A 17,354-nucleotide genomic window follows, 5' to 3' on the forward strand; every position below is an offset into this window, starting at 1 on the left:
ACCTGGAACTATCACAACATTGTTAACCGGCTGTGTGTGCGTGTGTGCTAAGTCATTTCAGCTGTGTCCGACTTTTTATGACCCTAAGGACCATAGCCCTCCAGGCTCCCCTGTCCATGGGATTCTCCAGGCAAAAATACTGGAGTGGGTTGCCATTTCCTCCAGGAGATCTTCCCGACCCAGGGATCAAACCCACATCTCTTTTATCTCCTGCATTAGCAGACCACTAGTGCCACCTGATAAGCCCCTAATGAGCTATGCTCCAATATACAATAAAAAGCTAAAACAAACAAACAAACAAACAAAACCTATCACAGTATCTGACAAATGCCTATGCTGTCATCTAGGCATTTCAGAAAATCCCACAGTAAGCTGGGAATCAACAACTGGATTATGCTAGATAGAGGTCTCACTTCCCAGGTTCTTTAAAGTATTTGAGAGTCTAACCTGCATGATGAGGTCAGAATTACTGAACCCTTTTTGCAGATGAGCAAACCAGGAGAAAAGGTCAGTGGCTCATTGGTTGACCCTGCTAGTCCACAGGCTTCCCTGATAGCTCAGTTGGTAAAGAACCCGTCTGCAATGCAGGAAGCCCCAGTTCGATTTCTGGGTCAGGAAGATCCACTGGAAAAGGGATAGGCTACCCACTACAGTATTCTTGGGCTTCTCTTGTGGCTCAGCTGGTAAAGAACCCACCTGCTGTGTGGGAGACCTGGGTTCGATCCCTGGAGAAGGGAAAGGCTACCCACTCCAACATTCTGACTGGAGAATTCCATGGACTGTATAGTCCAAGGGGTCACAAAGAGTCAGGCAAGACTCTGTGACTTTCACTTTTAGTCCACAGTAGAGCTTGCCTTGAGTGCAGGTCAGCTCCCTGTTTTTCCACTGCAGAGCTGCTGACCTCTGAACTCAGCACCATTTCCCATGATTCCTCAACCTCATTCCTCTCAACGGGCTTTGCTCCCAGTCTGCAGAAGAGTTCTCTAGGCTGGCAGTTTCACTTTTCATTCAAATTCATGTTCAGCCCCACCCCGTCCCACTGAACTTGCTTTTCAAGCCACAAGAGCTGCTCTGTGAACTTTTTCTTCCCGGGCACCCTTCTCTTTTACTTCTTTATCCTACTTTTGGTTTTAATGATCTGTTAGTATGCTTCTAAGTGCCTCCCCTAGATTGGTAAGTGTGTGTTATCCCTCCTTTTGCATGGACACCTGGAGGTGCTAAAGCTTGGTGTTCGCACATTTTTTTCACATTCTCGAGCCCCTGCTGGCGGCTTCTCCCCTTTCAGGTGTCTGTGCAAAGGACAGGAAAGGCCGTGGAAAGGCCTTGCTAGGGCACTGCGAGACCTGTAATTAATGATGCTAATGCCGCGTCTCTCTCTAAAGTTCATTAGTGAGACTTCCTTTATCTTGTCACTCTAGTTTCTGATGAGCCCGTACTTATTTTGCAATTAAGAGTAAAAACATTGAATTATAATAATAACAGCATCATTAACTTCTGCTAGAATGATAAGCTGCCTATAATCTCCACAAAGGCAGAGATTTTCCATTTTGCTTGTTGCTGTGACTTTGGGGTCTAGATCAGTACCTCGCCCATAGTGATGCTATAAAAATATTCACTGGATACAAAAGGAAACGAAGTTTTGCTGGGGACTTTCCATGTGACAAGTCACGTGCAGAAGGCTTTCAGTGTGTCCCCTCTTTTGGCTCTCCTATCAGTCCAGTGAACTGATACCATGATCCCTGTTCGGGAGATGGGAAAGCTGTGTCAGAAGTTAGGTGAATCATCTAAGACGCAAACATTATAAATGTTCAAGCTAGATCCAAGCCCATGTCTGTGGGACACCAAGAACATTGTCTTAAGCCTTCATGCATTAATGCTGCTATGATTGAAGGTACGTAGGAATAAGATGTTGCCTTGGGGGAGGGGTTGTGGTTCTGAGAATCTCTCTTGTCCTTCCCTCCTTTGGAGGGACGGGGCATAGGGAGTTTTATAATCCTCTTTTTCCTAGAGCTGCTATAAAAAGACAAATACTGCAACTTAAAATTTGAGCCAAGTTGCTGAGTAGATATTTCTGCAAAGAGATATACAAATGGGAAGTAAGCACATGAAAAGATGCATAACATTATTAGTCATTAGGGAAATGCAAATGGAACCCACAATCAGATACTACCTCATAGCCGTAGGAGGCTACAATTAAAAGAGTGAATAATAATAAGTGTTGACAAAGATGGGGGAAACGGAATATTACTACTTTGCTAGTAAGGATGTAAAGTAGTGAAGCCACTTTGAAAAACGGGTTGACATTTCCTCAAAAAGTTAAACATGGAGTTATCATATGACCCTTAGGTATATCATTCCACCCTTAGGTATATCCCCGTGAGAAAGAAAAGCTGTGTCCACATAAAGCCTTGTATACAAATGTTCCTGGCAGAGACAGGGTGCTCAGGGCTGGTGCACTGGGATGACACAGAGGGATGGGATAGGGAGGGAGGTGGGAAGGGGGCTCAGGATGGGGAGCACATGTACACCCATGGCTGATTCATGTCAATGTATGGCAAAACCACTACAATATTGTAAAGTAATTAGCGTCCAGTTAAAATAAATAAATTTTAAAAAGACAAAAACAAATGTTCATGGCAGCATTGATTCACATGGTAGCCTTGATTCACGTAAAAGTGAAAGTGAAAGTCGCTCAGTGGTGTCTGACTCTTTGTGACCCCATAGACTACACAGTCCATGGAATTCTCCAGGCCAGAATACTGGAGTGGGTAGCCTTTCCCTTCTTCAGGGGATACTCTCAACCCAGAGATCAAACCCAGGTCTCCCACATTGCAGGCAGATTCTTTACCAACTGAGCTATCGGGGAACCAAAAAGTAGAAACAATCTAAATGCTCATCAGTTAATGAACAGATACTCAATATGTGCTCCATACAGTATGAATATGGATACAAAATGAACATTATTCAGCCACAGAAAGGAATGAAATTCTGACACAACCTGGATGAACCTTGAATACATGTTACTCAGTGAAATACGTTGTGGTTGTTCAGTTGCCAACTCATGTCCGACCCTCACGACCCCATGGACTGCAGCATGCCAGGCTTCCCTGTCCTTCACCATCTTCCGGAGTTTGCCCAAGCTCATGTCCATTGAATCGGTGATGCCATTGAACCATCTCACCATCTGTTGCCCTCTTCTCCCGCTGCCTTCCATCTTTAAGCCAGATACAAAAGCCCACGTATTTATGATTTAATTTATATGAAATATCTAGAATAGTCAAACCCAGAAAACATATATTAGTGGTTTCCAGGGATGGGGAGTATGGGTATGGGTTTCTTTGGGGGATGATGAAAATGTTCTGGAATTAGATCATGGTGATGTGTGCACAACTTTGTGAATATACAAAAACCACTGAATTTTAAGTTTTATGGTATGTTTGTTATATTTTTTAAAGAATCAGCCACAGGGAGACAGCAGCTCAGCTCAGATAGATGGGGTGTGGCTAGAAGATAACTTGACCATCAGTCAGTGATCTGGAGTCCTGGCCTTGACTGAGCAAGTCTGGCTCAGCCACTTCCCAGCCAGGAGCTTCTCTGACAAACCCTGCCCCGCTCTGAGCCTCTGCTTCCTTTGCTGTAAGGTGGGGGTGAGGACAAACCTGTACACATAAGGGGACAGTTTGCTTTGTTCTCGCCGAAGTTTGTGATTTGTTACAGCAGGAGGGACTGTTAGGGAAAACAGAGTGCTAGGATCTTTCTCCCATTCAACAACAGCAACTCAAAAGTCACAGCGGGTGAGAATAGCCACCTGGTTCTAACTGTCCAGCATGGCAGATGAGCTCCTGGAAAATTCTGTAGAGAGGCTGCTTGGACTTTGCAGGTAGGACAGGATGACGGCAGTAAGGCGTGAGCATCTCTGGGCCTGAGTTTTTCCTTGGATGCTGGGTTTTCTGATCTGATCTGGTGGCCACATCTCTTCCCATACCCACAGTGTACAGTGTGCGGCTAATGGTTCTTACGATGAGAGATTTACAACTTGAAACTTTCAGACACTGCAGCAATTTCATTTGTCCAGCTCGTGGCAGAACCTGTAATCACCTCTGTGGGCTCCAGACAGGCTCCGGCCAAGGTAGCCGAGAGGAGGAGTGTGAGAAGCCCCACTGCCCCGCAAACAAGAACCACATCACTCCTCGTGACCGAGAGGAAGTCCAGGCTGACGTCTTATGAAAATATTTCTATGGTTTGTTTACGGAATGAACCCCGAGTGGGCAGCTTCTCCTGCTCTCTCTAGAGTGTGTGGCTTTGTAGCTGGGCCAGATGCGGTTCTGGGTTCTTTCTCAGGAGGTTCCAACGACGTCCTGTTTTTCTTCTTTGTGTATCAGTTGCCACCTAGCTGTGGACTAAAGGTGCACAGTCCACCCCTACTCATCCTGCAGAAAGCTGCGTAGGTAATGAGCCCAGTGATCAGGACCCCGTAACAGCCTGGATCTCAACCAGGGGAAGCTGGCAGAGGGGCAGAACCAGTCCCTTCTGAAATCAAACCACTGCATGATGTTCGGTGCCAGGCAGTGATGACCCTGCTTTAGTGAGCCTGATGCTCCTTGAAGAAGAGAGGGTGTTACTAAGCCACATTCAAGTTTATGGAAGAAGCAAGTTTATGGCGATGCCGCTCACACACTCTGTCCTTCAAACCTCCCCAGCACCTCTCAGCCCAGCCATCGTGGACAAAACCCCTGGCAGAACCAGATGGTGTCCCAGAGGCCACCCAGGCCCCTGCACATTCCTCATGTCACAGACGGGAGGCTAAGCCCTGAGATGCGCTGACCGGCTCAAGTCACTGCTGAACGGCAGCTGGGACCTGAGCCCAGGGTCTCAGCTGCTTGTCTGGACTCTGCCTGCTGAACCGTGCTGTGCTGGGGCAAAAGAAAGGAGGAAAAATCCTCCTCTTTCCACCTCTCCCAGGGCTGCTCCTTGCTGCCCACCCCCATGCCCTCTGCTTAGGTGAGGCTGTATGCCCTTCAGAAGCCCAGCAGACCCCTTGCCCCCCTGCCCGGGCTATGGTTTTTCCAGCAGTCATGTTTGGATATGAGAGTTGGACCACAGAGAAGGCAAAGCACTGAAGAATTGATGCTTTTGAATTGTGGTGCTGTATAATACTTGAGAGGCCCTTGGACAGCAAGGAGATCCAACCAGTCAATCCTAAAGGAAATCAACCCTGAATATTCATTGGAAAGATTGATACTGAAGCTGAAGCTCCAATACTTTGCCCACCTGGTATGAAGAACCAATTCATTAGAAAAGACCCTGATGCTGGGAAAGATTGAAGGCAAAAGGAGAAAAGGGTGGCAGAGAATCAGATGGTTGGATGGCATTACCAACTCAATGGGCATGAGTTTGAGCAAACTCTGGGAGATAGTGAAGGACAGGTAAGCCTGGCATGCTGCAGTCCATGGAGTCGCAAAGAGTCAGATATGACTTAGTGACTGAACAACTATAACGAGTGACATTGACCTGACTCAAAGTACCTTGGGGTTGTCCAGTGAATTTTACACTGTCCTGGTGTTTGTGAACCAACTTACAAAGGTGCTGTCTATTTATCTAATGACCCATACTAACAGTGCCTTATCCCAGAGTATAAAACCACTCTCTATATAAAGCAGTGTATTTCATTTGAAAGGCAATGAGTTAAGCAGTTTATCATGTTCCCCTCTTTGGCCTTGGCTGCTGCAAACTCAGCCTTAGTTTGTGGTTCTTCTGTGCCAGGGTCGTCTTTAGCCTGGGCTTGATGGTCCGATGATTCTCCAGTTCATTACTTGCGTCTTTTATCAGTTTTGCTGGCTCTTATCTGTGTTGTTAATTATAGGCCACCTCAAACGTGATTGGGTATAAATTATAAAACAATATTCATTATAATTTAGTGTCAAAGGTGCTTTGTTAAATTGTTGGAATTCATAATTCCTATAATAGCTTGCATGGTACATAGACTGCCCTGTTGCCCAATTTTCTAGATAAACCACTTTGCAAAAATTGGTAACACGTATTACAAGTAGGGTAAACAAATTAACATTGTGATGCTATCTGAATGTATTTTAATAGTGAGGGAACATATCCACAGTAAAAAAATGCTGCCTGGCAAGAGAACCAGCATCATCAAAACAAGGTAAAAAATAAAAATGTAATGAGAAGTTGCTGCTAAGTCACTTCAGTCGTGTCCGACTCTGTGCGACCCCATAGATGGCAGCCAACCAGGCTCCCCCGTTCCTGGGATTCTCCAGGCAAGAACACTGGAGTGGGTTGCCATTTCCTTCTCCAACGCATGAAAGTGAAAAGTGAAAGTGAAGTCGCTCAGTCGTGTCCGACCCTTAGCGACCCCATGGACTGCAGCCTACCAGGCTCCTCCGTCCATAGGATTTTCCAGGCAAGAGAACTGGAGTGGGGTGCCATTGCCTTCTCCGAATGAGAAGTTGAGGGGAATGTGTATCTGAATGTAGGCAGTAGATAAAATCATTCTTTGTCTCACATCTAACAGTGCTCTGCAGAAAACTCAATGGTTGCACAAACTGTTTTTTTTTTTAAACTTTTCAACAAAGCCTCAGATATAAACATCAAAGTGATGATTGCTATTCCTTCTCAGGAGAAATAGCACAGGGTGGACACCTCACCCTCTCCCCAGTTGCCATGGAAACATTCTAGTGACTTCATCACAGGTAGAGTGTTTGGAGGTTCTTCAGCCCACCGCGGAACATGGGAGCCTGACTCATTCCGAGAGGAGTTACGGATGTGAACTGTGGTCGATTTTTCTTCCCTTTAGCCCAGTGCATCTTTGCCATTAACAGACCTTTGAATCTAAGTAAAATGTCTTTGAAACATCAGTGGAATATGATCAAGCTGTCTGAGGAAGGTATGTTCTGATTTTCTCCCATAGATATAATGCCTATCAAAATGCAAAATGATTTATTTGTTCAGTCAACAATTGGTGAAGGTCTTCAGTTGGCAGGCACTGTGCTGGGCATGGGAGGGAAGGTGATGATGAGGTGTCCTCTAAAGGCCTCCATCAAGTTGAGGGGACAGACCCACACCCAGATGATTACAGGGCAGTGTCGTGAGAACTCACGGTGATAGCGGCTTGTTGCGGACACTGTGCTGGGTTAGATTGTGTCTCTCTGAAGTTGTGCTCAAGTCCTAACCTGTGAACGGACCGGATTTGGAAATGAAGTCTTTGCAGATGCAGTCAAGATGAGGTCATACTGGCTAGGGGTGAGCCTTCCATCCAGTGACTGGGGCCCTTGTAATAAGAGAGAGTTTGGAGACGTAGAGACAAAGGCAGGATGGCCACATGAGGGTGAAGGCAGACGAATGATGCTGCCACAAGCCGAGGAATGCCAGGGGTTGCCAGCAGCCGCCAGAAGCAAGAAGCAGCAAGGAGGGATGCTCGCTGCATCCTTCAGAGGGAGCATGGCCCTGCTAACAGCTTGGCTTCAGACGTCTGGCCTCCAGGACTGTGAGACAATAAATTCCTGCTGTTGTAAGCGGCCCTGTTGTGCTCATCTGTTGTGGCAGCTCTAGGAAAGGAACACAGGCAGCTACACAAATTGGAAGGCATGTGTGGTGAGGGCAGACCTAGGAGCCCTGATGAGCGGAGGTGACCCTGAGCTGTGCAGAGGGCGAGGAGTTAGCCCCATGGGAGAGCTGGGCAGGTGGCAGCCAAGGCCAAGGTCACAGAGATATTGAAGCAGCCACCTCCAGGAAGGAGAAGGGGCTCATTTTAAGGATTTCTATCTTGGACTCTGTTTTTTAATTTAAAAAAATTTTTGTTTGAAACTTGGAGAGAATTTATTATCTACATTCATGGAAATAACTTTACTTACTACATTTTTTTTAACTTCAAAGTCTTTGGATTATTTATTTTTTAGAATTTATTTTATAGAAGTATAGTTGATTTACAATGTTGTACTAACCTCTGCTGTACACCAAACTGATTCAGTTTCACATATACATGCATTCATTCCCATTATGATTGATCACAGGATATTGAATATAGTTTCCACTATACAGTGGGACCTTGTTGTTTTCTATCCAATCTCTATATACTAGCTTGTATCTGCTAATCCCAAACTTTCAGTTCATTGCTTTCCCAACCTCCCTGCTGGCAACCACAAGTCTATTCTTTACGTCTGTGAGTCTGTTTCTGTTTGGTAGGTAAATTCATTTGCATCATATTTTAAATTAAGGGATATCTTATGATATTTGTCTTCCTCTGCCTGACTTACTTCACTTAGTATGACGATCTCTAGGTCCATCCATGCTGCTGCAAATGGCATTTTTTCTTTCTTTCTTTTTGATGGCTGAGTAATAGGCCACTGTATATATGTAGCACATCTTGATCCACTCATCTGTCAGTGGACTTGTAGGTTGTTTCCGTGTCTTGGCTGTTGTGAATCGTGCTGCTGTGAACACAGGGGTGCACGTATCTTCTTGAATTATAGTTTTGTCTGCATATATGGCCATATCCCGGTCTCCCTTTGCTCCCAGCACTGTCTGCACATGGGCTCAGTTTGTTATGTCTTTGTTTCCCAGGTTCTGTTCTAGGGGGAAATGCATCCTTTTCATTAGAGTTCTCACAGGAGTGTGTGACCTTCACAAGGCCACACACTGGCAATGTCAAGGGGATTTGGGAGAACCTGACGGGAGACAATACAATAGAGAGGCAGTGGGTAGTTAACAGGGTCAAACCTCACAGAGGTGACGGCTCTAGTTCAGGTCTGAGAAGTGAGTCTCTCTGAGAAACATCTACTGACAAGATTCAGAAGCAATCATGTTGGAGTCAAGTGAAAATTCCTCACTTCCTATCAGACTGGAAATGAGGGAAGGCATTTACAGTCTACGAGGTGGGAATGCGGACTTCCCGTCTGGGTCCCTGATACACACAATAGAGACATGAAAACAAGTGAGCTCTCTGAACCAATGGAAGCCTGGGGTTCATCATTTACACGCGACGCTGATGGATGGATTCATTAGGCAGTGCATGATGTGGCTTGTCGGCTATTTCTGCACAGACAGCTCAAGCCGTGCTGGGGGCCCTGTGGGAATTGTATGCAGCTCCTTACTCGTATCCCAGGCTTTGCCCAGCATGCTGCTTGCGGTCTCCTGATGTGCTGGATTCCCTCTCACACAGTCCCTGAAGACACTTCCACCTTCCTCTTTTACCTCTGCTTGGGCTGCACCACCTTCTCCAGACCCAGGGTCCCCTTTTGCCTAAGTTCACGCCATCCCACACCTTTCCCAGGTCCCTGGCTAGTGGGCCTCTCCCGGTGGCTTCCTGGGATGCCAGCTGTGACTTCCTCTTAGAGTCGTGGGAGGGGACAGCATCTCACCACCTTTGCGCCCCACCCTGGGGCCCCCATCACCCTGAGGAAGGCTTACTCCCAGTCAGGTGGAACCTATCCCTGAAGCATGCTTTCCCCCAGGGAGGAAGTTAGATTCCCGGGGAGTCTGGTTCAGGTCCTCACGGTGTGTTCAGTTTCGGGTTGTTCTGACTCTCTTAGCCTCCAGGGAGGCCTCCGTGGCTTTGGAGGAAGGACTCAGGCGGCTGGAGGTGGAATCCTGCTCCATCTTTCCAGCCATCACGGAAGAGAAGCCCTCATCATACTTGCCTGTGCAGTGACCCCTCCCCGGGCACCGAGGACACAGGGCAGCAGACTCAGCCCATTCCTTAACCAGTAATGCCTGGGTTAAGGGCTTCCTTCATAGTTCAGTTGGTAAAGAAACTGCCTGCAATGCAGGAGACCTGGGAACACTTCCTGGGTCGGGAAGATCCCCTGGAGAAGGGAATGGCAACCCACTCCAGTATTCTTGCCTGGAGCATCCCAGGCACAGAGGAGCCTGGCGGGCTACAGTCTATGTGGTCCCAAGAGTTGGACATGACTGAGCGACTAAACCACCAGACTGGTTAAAACTAGAGACTTTAGGTAAAGCAAGATCCTGATCCTAATCTGTCTCTGACATTAACCATTTGGGCAATTAAGATCATTTGGGGCAACTTCCTTGAATTGTCAGTCTGATTTCCCCCTGGGGAATGAGTTTTAGTTTGTTTCAGAATAACCGCATGCTGCCATCATCGATGGCTTCGTTCTAATTAAAGACATTGAGAAAAAGCCCCACTGCCATCCCCTCGGTGCGTTCTCCAAAAGCCGTGGGATGACTGGGAGTCAGAAGAGCGCTGGCTCCGTTCGAGGGCCTCAAGTCACCATCTGCGCAGGTGCTTGATCGTCCAGGACCCACAGAGCCCTTGGGGTGGAGCGGCGTCGAGTGAACCAGAAGGCTCCGTCAGGCCCAGGAGGTGCGCTCCGCCCCCCTACCCCGGAGTTTCTGGATCAGTGGGTCTGCAGGTGAGGAGGCGGGGCCTGACACTGTGGATTCCTGAGGTCACCCCGTGATGCTGGGGCTGCTGGTCTGGGGACCCACACTGAAAGCCCCCGCTCTTGGCCAGCATGGTGAGATGCAAGCATGTCGAGTTTCCAAGAAGCAGAGCCTGGGGTGGGAATTGAGGGGCACGAGGGAGAGGATGCGCTTGAGAACAGAACCCAGAGAGAGTGAGAGGCCTGATGGGGAAGGTGCGGGGGATGACGGAGGGGGCTCGGGTGCAGGCTGGTCCTTGGGTTATGCTCTGGAGCAAAGCAGAGCATTGCCCTGGCAGTTGTACCCCTCCGAGTCCCCATCGGCTGTGGGCCAAGGTGGAGGAAGCCTTCTGTCGAGGATGGTTCTCAGAGAAGAGCAAAGCTATGAGACTCTGACAGCCGCCTCCCTGCAGCCGGGGGCGGCCAGGCAACGGGTGGGGAAGAGGGTCAGCTCCGCGTTCCAGTTACTCAGCACGGAGAGCTGGAGGTCTCAGAGCCAGCACTTGGACCCAGGCTGCCTGACTTCTGCGATGAAGCCCCGTCCGGTGTGCATCCTCCAGGTGCCCAGGGTCTACCCTCTGCCAGTATCCCCTTAACCAGGATGGTTTCCTGCTGCGGAGTGAGAATGACCTGCTGGCCCGTGGACAGGCAGCTACCCCGTGAGAGCTCTGGGACAGGCCAGCTGCAGAGGAAGGAGCAGATGGGCTGGCCCCTCCGGCCCAGGTAGTAGTACCTCCTCCAGTGACCTAGGCCGGGTCCCGTGGGCCCTGGGTTCTGCAGATATCTGTTTTGGAGACACGGATCCCAGCTGCTGGAAAATGTCCAAACTCCCATCAGCCTTGTTCTTGGTAGCCTGCCTCGAAAGTCCACTGGCTTTGCCTTACTCAGAGATGGCAGGGTGGGACCCCCCGGTGGAGGGGGGACTCTCTCAGTAATGGCAGTAATGTGGTCAGGTGGGAAGGGACAGGGGACATGTCACCATGTGCCAGGAACTCGGCAAAGTTCTTGGTATTTGTCATCACTTATTCCTTGTAACACCCTAGGAGACAAGTCTTGTGTTTCCTCTGACACATGGGAAGTAAGATTGACAATTTAAGAAAGTTGCCCAAAATGACCTCAATTGCACAAATGGTTAGTGTCAGAGACAGAGTTGGATCAAGGTCTTCTTTTTTACCTAAAGTCTCTACTTTTAACCAGTCTAGTGGTTTAGTCGCTCAGTCGCGTCCAACTTTTGGGACCCCATAGACTGTTGCCCACCAGGCTCCTCTGTGCATGAGATTCTCCAGGCAAGAATACTGGAGTGGGTTGCCATTCCCTTCTCCAGGGGAGGGGATCTTCCAGACCCAGGAATCAAACCCAGGTCTCCTGCATTGCAGGCAGATTCGTTACTGACTGAGCTATGAGGGAAGCCCAGTCTAGTAAGCTCTCTTACGGCTTTTGGGTCATTAATTGATCAGGCTCAATTAATGCATGCATGGCTGTAATCACACCTCAATTTTACTCAAAAACAGGCTTATAACTGTAAGTTACAGTTTTATCATTTGTGTGGATTCCCACAAACATTTTTTAAAAATTTAAATGTTGCAATCATGGGATTCATAAGACTTTGATTCCTTTCTTTCAGTTAAAGTTACATTTTAAGAACTTTCCCATAGAGTCATCATTTTAAAGACCCTACATTCCAGCCAATACATCTACCTCAGTCTCCTCAACTAGACTGTGATGCGTATAATAATGGTCCCGCAAACTGTGTCCACATCCTCATGCCTAAAACCTGTGAATATATTACCTTTTAAGTGGCTCAGTGGGAAAGAATCCACCTGCCAAGCAGGAGATGCGGGTTCAGTCCCTGGGTCGAGAAGGCCCCTTGGAGAAGGAAATGGCACCCCACTCTAGAATTCTTACCTGGGAAATCCCATGGACAGAGAAGCCTGTTGGGCTTCAGCCCATGGGAATCACAAAAGAGTTGGAAACGACTTAGCAATTTAAAAAAAAATGGCAAAAGGTGCTCTGCAGGTGGGATTAAGAACCCACCTAAGGAGAGAAGAGTGTCTTGCATTATCTGGGTGGCCCAGTCTAATCAGAAGGATCATTAGAAGAAGGAATAGGAGGATCATGGAGATGTGATAATGTAAACAAAGTTTACAGTGATGAGGGACCATGAGCCAAGGAATATGGCAGTCTCTAGAAGCTGGCTGGAAGGCAAGGAGAGGCAAGGAAAAACAGGGTCTCCCTAGACTCTCCCATGTAAGTGCAGCCTTAGCAACACCTTGATTTTAGCCCAGGGAGACTCGTATTGGACTCAGATATCCAGCTGTAAGATAATAAATTTGTGTTGTTTAAACCATTTGTTATAGCATCAAGAAGATACTCACACACAGACCCTGCTTGTCTTGTCTTGGCAGCCTCCCTCCTCCCTGCTAGAGATGACACTTCTCCGTAGCTAATATTTGTTTGTCGTTGTTGTTCAGTCACTCAGTTGTGTCCAACTCTTTGCAACCCCATGGAATGCAGCACGCCAGGTTTCCTTGTCCTTCACCATTTCCTGGAGCTTGCTCAAACTCATGTCCATTGAGTTGGTGATGCCATCCAACCATCTCATCCTTTGTCGTCTCCTTCTCCTCCTGCCTACAATATTTCCCAGCATCAGGGTCTTTTCTAATGAGTCGGCTCTTTGCATCTGGTGGCCAAAGTATTGGAGCTTCAGCACCAGTCTTTCCAATGAATATTCAGGGTTGATTTCCTTTAGGATTGACTGGTTGGATCTTCTTGCAGTCCAAGGGACTCTCAAGAGTCTTCTCCAACACCATAGTTCAAAAGCATCAATTCTTTGGCACTCAGCCTTGTTTATGGGCCAACTCTCACATCCATACATGACTACTGGAAAAACCATAACTTTGACTAGACAGACCTTTGTTGGCAAAGCAATGTCTCGGCTTTTTAATATGCTATCTAGGTTTGTCATAGCTTTTCTTCGAAGGACCAAGTGTCTTTTAATTTCATGGCTGCAGTCATCATCTACAATGATTTTGGAGCCCAAGAAAATAAAGTCTGTCACTGTTTCCATTGTTTCCCCATCTCTTTGCCATGAAGTGATGTTCATTGCATGTTGTTATATTTTGAGTGTTGTGCTATTTAGGTCACTTCACCTTTTTCCAGGAACTCTGTGAAGTAAGCCCCACTATGCCCACTTCATAGCGAGGAGCTAAGGGTTGCAGAACCACTTGCCCAAAGTCACACACATAGTTAGAGAACCTGGGACTTTGTGGTCTGATTCCAGTGACCACCGATGTCTTGGAGATAGGGACCATCTGAGTCTGGGTGGGAGAGGAGCAACTGCCTTGGACCCACTCATTAATGATCGTAACCAGGGTTATTTACCAAGCATTAACCCCACATCCCACCCCTGGTAACATACGGAATCTGTAGTGCACAGATCGCAAGGCTGGGAATGAGGTGTTATTATCTGCATTTAGGGATGAAGACTCATCCATAATGTGGAGGGAGGGCAAGCATCTCCCCTCTGCAGGTGAGCTCGGGGCCAAGCTGGGATGCAGACCAGGTTGGTCTGGCCCCAGGCCTGTGCTGACTGCAGAGTTCTTAAACACAGACCAGAGCCAGGAAGATTTCCATCTTCATCAGCGTTATTGTCAGTTCATCATGATGCATCGACTCTGCACAGAAATCCATGACATCTTTCAGGTCTTATATTTGTGCTTCATGGGAAGTAATCCATGCACATCATGTTGGATGAACGTCTCTGTCACTCAGTACCAGGCTCAGATGGGGACACGGCCACACATCTGGGTGGATCTGATGGGGTCTCTGTTGTCACCAAGGACAAGACGAGACATAGATACATTTTGCACGGGTCAGTGGTGGCCCTTGAAATGACCATATCCTGATGCTTTTGCAAATCTGCCAAACTTGAAAATGCCATAGCGTATCATTTCCCCCATAAGATGCTTTAAATTTTTTCTAAATTCTTTAATAAACCCTTCTCATGAACTGATAAAGATGCTAAATTACAGAGCTGCTTTCTTCGATCTCTTCTTTCTCATCAGCAGCACCAGCAGCTGGGAAAGCATTCTTTGTAGCCTTTTGGAAAATCACTCTCCTTGGAATAGCTGCATTGTGAAGACAATGCTGTAACCCAGGGCTGTGTTGCAGTGAAGGCTGATAACTGCTCACCTTCTTGGGCTTGACTCACTTTCCTGCATTGGCAGCAAGACACCAGGCAGACGTCCTGATACTGCAGGCTTGCATTGCAAAGTACAATTTCCTTCTTCTCAGCTTTCCATCATGTGTGCAGGGCAGGTTGGGTGGATGAGGAAATTCCATGGAGCGATTCCATAGACTCATCCATAGTTTCCAAGCTGGCGGATGGTGGAGCCAGGGCCCGAGCCCAGGTTCTACAATTATTGGCCACTGCTGTGTGCACGTGACCTGCAGGTATTCTCGACCATTGCTGTGGCTGGTGTTTGTGTGGAGGGTGGTCCACGTGTCTCATTTTTTCTTCACAGATGTCATCACAAAGTTATCTTCAGATATTCCAAAACAGCTTCCGTATCAGTGTTTGAATCACTCACAGCTCCTTCCAGAATGATTGCCTTAAGAGGTTGGATGAAAAGTTGATCTTGCAGTTCAGGCTTTCGTAACTCCGGGGCTATTGAGAAATCCACAGATGTGATTCTCTCTTCTACTGGGTGCAAACTCAGAACACGGGTGAATGTGTGAAGGCTAAACTTGTTCACTCATTAATATTACCGAGTCTGGGAACATAAAGCAACAGTATGGAAGAAGGCATCTTGCAACCTGATAAACTGAATAACAGTGAACTCAGAGCCTCCATGGAGTGGGTGGAGTGGATGAGAGAGACAGACAAGGTTTTTATCATGGGTCCGAGTAGCCTAGATTCACTATTGGTTCATATAATACTTGTGTGCTAAGTCGCTTCAATCATTTCTGACTCTTTGCAACTCCATGGACTGTAGCCCACCAGGGTCCTCCATGGGATTCTCCAGGCAAGAATACTGGAGTGTATTGCCATGCCCTCCTCCAGAGGACTGTCCCTGAGCCAGAGATCGAACCCGTGTCTCTTATGTCTCCGGCATTGTTGGGCAGATTCTTTACCACTAGTGCCACCTGGGAAGTCCATAATACTTGAGTAGATGACATTAAATTTTATAGTAAAGTTACATACTCCACTTTATCCTTTCATATACTAAAAAGTAGCAATATTATTTCCTTTTGCCTAGGATTACGGGACAGCCAGTACAGTCCCCACGATCAAATTGCCCTTAAAAATCTCCAGTCTGATGTTCCAGAGAAGAGATCTGACTTCACCGAGGTAACATATGTTTCTAACTCCTAGAGTAGTCAGCAAAATGCAGCCAACTGTAAAACGTGATCACTGGCCTACTTGTGACGTGTTTGCATTTTATTTTGTTTAGTCAAAAGTGGGATCAACACAGCAGAAAATCTAACCGTCATGACTAAGACTTTACGTTAAAGTATGCAGTGTGTATTCATTCATCCTTTTATAATCTTGACCAATAATTTGTAAATTTGCAGTATCAAAGGAGAATATGGAGATCAAATCTCAACTTTAAACCAAAATTAATCTGCTGAAGAGGAAGGATGATGCCATATGGCATTTTGAAGGTGGAGAAGAGGTAATTTGAAATCTAACAAGCTAGCACAGGTTGTTATAACTGCAAAAAATGTCAGCAGTCTCACACAGGGAAGGAAATTAGAGGTCATATTTACAAAATGAAATGTTTCTGATGCTAGACAATAAAGAACTCTGTGTACACAGTGGTAATGTTGACAACATATCACATGCCAGCTTCTGTCTAACTGACTCTTTTCACCTTACCACAATCCCGGGAAGGAGGGATCACTGGCTTTCCATATCCATGGATTCTTCATCTGTGGGTTCACCCAACTGTAGATCGAAGCTATTTGGGAAAAGAATCCCAGAAAATTCTAAAGAGCAAAACTTGAACATGCTACATGCCAGTTTATATATTGATATAATATTTACACTGTATTGCAGGCTATAAATGATCTAGAGATGATTGAAAGTAAACAGCAGGATGTGCATAGGTTATGTTACAAACACTCTGAAATTTTACACAAGGGACTTGCATCCTTGGATTCTGGTGTCTGAGGAGGTGGGTCCTGGAGCCAACCCCCGCTGGATTCTGAGGGACAACTGAATTGTTATTATACCTATTTTGCAGATGATAAAATGAAAGCTTCAGTAGCTCCAGTAGTTGACTTGCCCCAAATCTCACAGCTCATAAGCTGTCTGGCTCCAGAGCTTTTGTTCTGATCTTGCTCAACAGGGCTGGTGTAGAGAAAGTCTCATTCCAGTGAACAGAACTTGAACTATGGACTTTCCTGCCTGAGAGAATTGTCCAAAGTATTACAGTTTACAAGGCATCTCTTGTCTTTCACAGATGATAATTCTGCTGCCAACCTTTGTAATTATGAGAGAGAGTGGAATTATAAGAATTGATCCCTCATAGCATTAATGTAGCCAAGGTAAAAAATAATTTTGCACCCTAAATACTCATCTTAGGTATTATCCTTTGATTTAACTTTGTGTTTAATAAAGTTCAACATTTCCTCAGAGATCCCAGGCTGAAATCTCACACAATGGATGAGGCCACTATTCTGGGTCCTGAGATTTAGTCGTCAATATTTAAAGCCATTTCTATGTGGACCACGGAGCTCCCTATCTGAGATGTGCAGATGTGTAACTATAATTAATGTGCTCCCTGAAAGCAGGAATAGGAACCCTGGGTTGCAGGGAGGGAAATGAGTTGGAGGAGCCATGGACCACTGAGAACCATCCCTGGGAGGAGATGTCCATTAAGAGGTGGAGGATAATGTGAAGGTCAGCTGCTGCTTTTTTAACAAGAAAGATATCATCTGAAGATCTTTCCCACC

General features: G+C 46.6%; 1 protein-coding gene across 12 annotated transcripts in view; it reads left to right on the plus strand.

The window, feature by feature from the left end:
• C2H10orf90 (chromosome 2 C10orf90 homolog) overlaps positions 1-17,354 on the plus strand; it is a 385,456-nt gene that overhangs the window by 286,619 nt on the left and 81,483 nt on the right. For 7 of the 12 annotated variants that reach the window (XM_081533101.1, XM_081533149.1, XM_081533183.1 and 4 more), the window contains one exon: positions 15,656-15,747. In XM_081533101.1, the coding sequence (XP_081389227.1) occupies positions 15,656-15,747 (92 nt within the window). Of the gene's footprint in view, positions 1-6,759; positions 6,902-15,655; positions 15,748-17,354 lie in introns of those variants that run through there. The other 5 variants (XR_014066432.1, XM_081533110.1, XM_081533118.1 and 2 more) reach the window with 1 other exon arrangement.

The sequence above is a fragment of the Giraffa tippelskirchi genome, chromosome 2 (genome assembly GCF_054371585.1).
Source record: "Giraffa tippelskirchi isolate mGirTip1 chromosome 2, T2T-mGirTip1v1.2.pri, whole genome shotgun sequence".
In the NCBI taxonomy this organism is placed as follows: Eukaryota; Metazoa; Chordata; class Mammalia; order Artiodactyla; family Giraffidae; genus Giraffa; species Giraffa tippelskirchi.